Consider the following 2,840-nt stretch of genomic DNA (forward strand, 5'->3'; position numbering starts at 1 on the left):
AGAGTGTAACTTGTTTCAACTGTGGAATGCAAGGACATTTCAGAGCGTGCTGCAGAAAAAGGAAGTTAGAGGGACCCCATACGTTACAGAAACAGAACAAAACGATATGTTCTGTGACTGAGTCTGGAGTAAGTGGAATTTTTTTTGTCAACGATGGAGAACCATCTGAAATTCTCCGTTTCGATGTTGGAGGGACACAAATAGAGATGATAGTAGATTCAGGGTCACCAGCTAATATTATCCGGGAATGCACATTCCAAAAACTAAAGGAAGGAGGTGCAAATATCATGAACGAAAGGAATGCGGACGACCTACATCTACAGTCCTTTGCTTCTGACTCCAAAATATTGTTCACGAGGGCTTTTGAGGCGGAAATTATGGTTCCCGATGCAGAGGCTGGAGTATGGACGCATCTCCTAGTTGCTCCTAAGGGCCAGACCGATTTGTTGAGCAAGGCAACCGCTTTTGCTCTAGGCGTTCTAAAAATTGGATACAGTATGAACCAAATCAGTAGTGAATCGGATTATACAACGATGGACTCGGAATTTCCAAAGCTACCTGGCCCTGCTTTGAAAATTCAAGTGGACGGTCACATCAAACCCGTTGTCCAAGCTGCAAGACGCCTTCCTATCTCGATGGAAGCCGACGTTGAAAAGGTAAGGTTATTTTTTGTTTTTATGCGTCATTATTTTGTTTTATTTGTGTTCATAAATACTTTTGAAGGTCATACAAGATCTTATCGATAAAAAGATCATCGAACGGGCAGAAGCACCATTCACATGGATATCACCGCTAGTACCGGTTAGGAAAAGTGATGGGAAAATAACTCTGCGTTGATATGAGGGCTGCCAATCAAGCAGTAATTCGCGAACACTACCCTATGCCAAATATTGACACCGCCATAACGGGAATACGCAAGGTGGTCAAATTATCGAAAATAGATCTGGAGTCAGCTTATTACCACTTCGAGTTGGAATCGGAGAGTAGAAACATTACTACATTCGTATCAAGAAGCGGGGTATATCGTTTCCGCAGATTGATGTTTGGTATTAAGTCTGCCCCAGAGTTGTTTCAACGCGAAATGGAGAATTTGTTTCGTGGTATCAAAGGCTTGATCGTATTTATGGATGACCTATTGGTATATGGAAGTACCGAAGAGGAACACGACGAGATATTAGCGGAAGTGCTACGACGAATCAAGGAAGTTAATATGAAGATTAATGAAAAGAAATCGGTTTTTGGTGTAGATGAGCTCACATTTCTTGGTCACATCTTATCTGTTGACGGGATTAGACCAACTCAGGATAAGATCCAAGCGATATTAGATTTACGCCCTCCTAAAAACTTAACTGAGCTCAAGTCCCTTCTAGGAATGATAAACTTTGTTGGAAAGTTTATTCCTAATTTGGCAACAAGAACTTCTGAAATGCGAAAGTTGCTGATCAAGGAGTCTTCTTTCGTATGGGGTGAACAACATACGGCCGAATTGAGTCAAATCAGATCAGTATTAGGCAGAATTGAAACTTTAGGTTTCTACGATCCCGACGATGATACGTTTCTAGTAACGGATGCCAGCCCAGTAGGAGTCGGCGCAATTTTGATACAAAAGAAAGAGGGAGTGTCTCGTGCCATCTACTGTGCCTCAAGAAGCTTAGCAAGCCACGAAAGGAAATACTGTCAGACAGAAAGAGAATGTTATGCGATTGTATGGGCAATGGAAAAGTTTTATATATATTTATATGGACGACATTTTTTTCTAATAACAGACTGCAAGCCTCTACAGTATCTGTTCAACCGAGCGCAATCGAAGCCTTCAGCCAGAATAGAGCGATGGATTCTTCGCCTTCAAGCTTTCGATTTTGAAGTCAAATACGAACCTGGGGATAAAAATTTGGCCGGTGTCCGAGGAACAAGATGTTGTACAGTGGTTGATTAATGAAACGAGACCTATTGCTATTGGAGAAGTTGAACTACAAAAAGCTTCTATGGAGGACGATGAATTAAACAGCGTTAAAGCCGCAATATCTTCCGGAAACTGGAATGAAGTTGCCCTTCCATACAAGACCGCTACAATCAAAGATGATCTTTTGTGTTATGGAGAGCTGTTGCTAAGAGGAGACAGGATAGTGATCCCTGCAAAACTCCGTGAAAAGGTAGTCAGGTTAGCTCGCATTGGACACCAAGGCATCATAGGTATCAAAGCCCATCTGAGATCGAAGGTTTGGTTTCCAGGGATGGACAAACTAGTGGAACAAATTGTCAAAAGCTGCAAACCTTGCCAAATGACGGCGTTGCCTGATAAGCCGAACCCTATTGGTCGCCGAATTCCCACTCAACCTTGGGAAGATCTTGCTATGGATTTCAAAGAAGGATTGCCAGAAGGAAAATCTTTACTCGTTGTTGCATGTTACACCAGCCGTTTCATGCAAGTGGAAACCATGAAACCTGCGACATCACAAAAAGTTATTCGTGCCTTATTGAAGATGTTCGCATCGCTTGGAGTTCCTCGATCAATAACAGCTGACAACGGTCCTCAGTTTAGATCTGCAAAGCTTAAGCAATTTTGCACTAGCTACGGCATTCATCTGAACCTCTCCACTCCGTATTGGCCGGAACAAAACGGAGCGGTTGAGAGGCAAATGCGGAATATAGGTCGAAGAATCAAGATTAGTATTATCCAAAGCACAAATTGGGAAACAGATTTAATGGAATACCTCATCATGTATCATTCTACCCCTCAAGAGACAACTGGTTTATCCCCTGCGAAAATGATTTACGGTCGCGAAATGAGGAATTCAATCCCGTCAATCTACAAAAGCAATAGCTTGTTATTGGAGTCG

At 42.3% G+C, this 2,840-nt stretch overlaps 1 protein-coding gene across 1 annotated transcript; it reads left to right on the forward strand.

The window, feature by feature from the left end:
• The first annotated feature begins 206 nt into the window (after positions 1 to 206).
• LOC131675899 (uncharacterized) lies at positions 207 to 837 on the forward strand. Its single transcript, XM_058955032.1, has 2 exons — positions 207 to 656; positions 724 to 837. The coding sequence occupies exons 1-2, from the start codon at positions 207 to 209 to the stop codon at positions 835 to 837; spliced, it is 564 nt and encodes a 187-aa protein (XP_058811015.1).
• The last annotated feature ends 2,003 nt before the right edge of the window (positions 838 to 2,840 follow it).

The sequence above is a fragment of the Topomyia yanbarensis genome, chromosome 1 (assembly GCF_030247195.1).
Source record: "Topomyia yanbarensis strain Yona2022 chromosome 1, ASM3024719v1, whole genome shotgun sequence".
Classification (NCBI taxonomy): Eukaryota; Metazoa; Arthropoda; class Insecta; order Diptera; family Culicidae; genus Topomyia; species Topomyia yanbarensis.

Coding starts and splice junctions, on each gene's coding strand:
- LOC131675899 (XM_058955032.1), top strand. CDS start 207: ATGATAGTAGATTCAGGGTCACCAGCTAATATTATCCGGGAATGCACA. Junction 657..723: donor TGGAAGCCGACGTTGAAAAG/GTAAGGTTATTT, acceptor ATACTTTTGAAG/GTCATACAAGATCTTATCGA.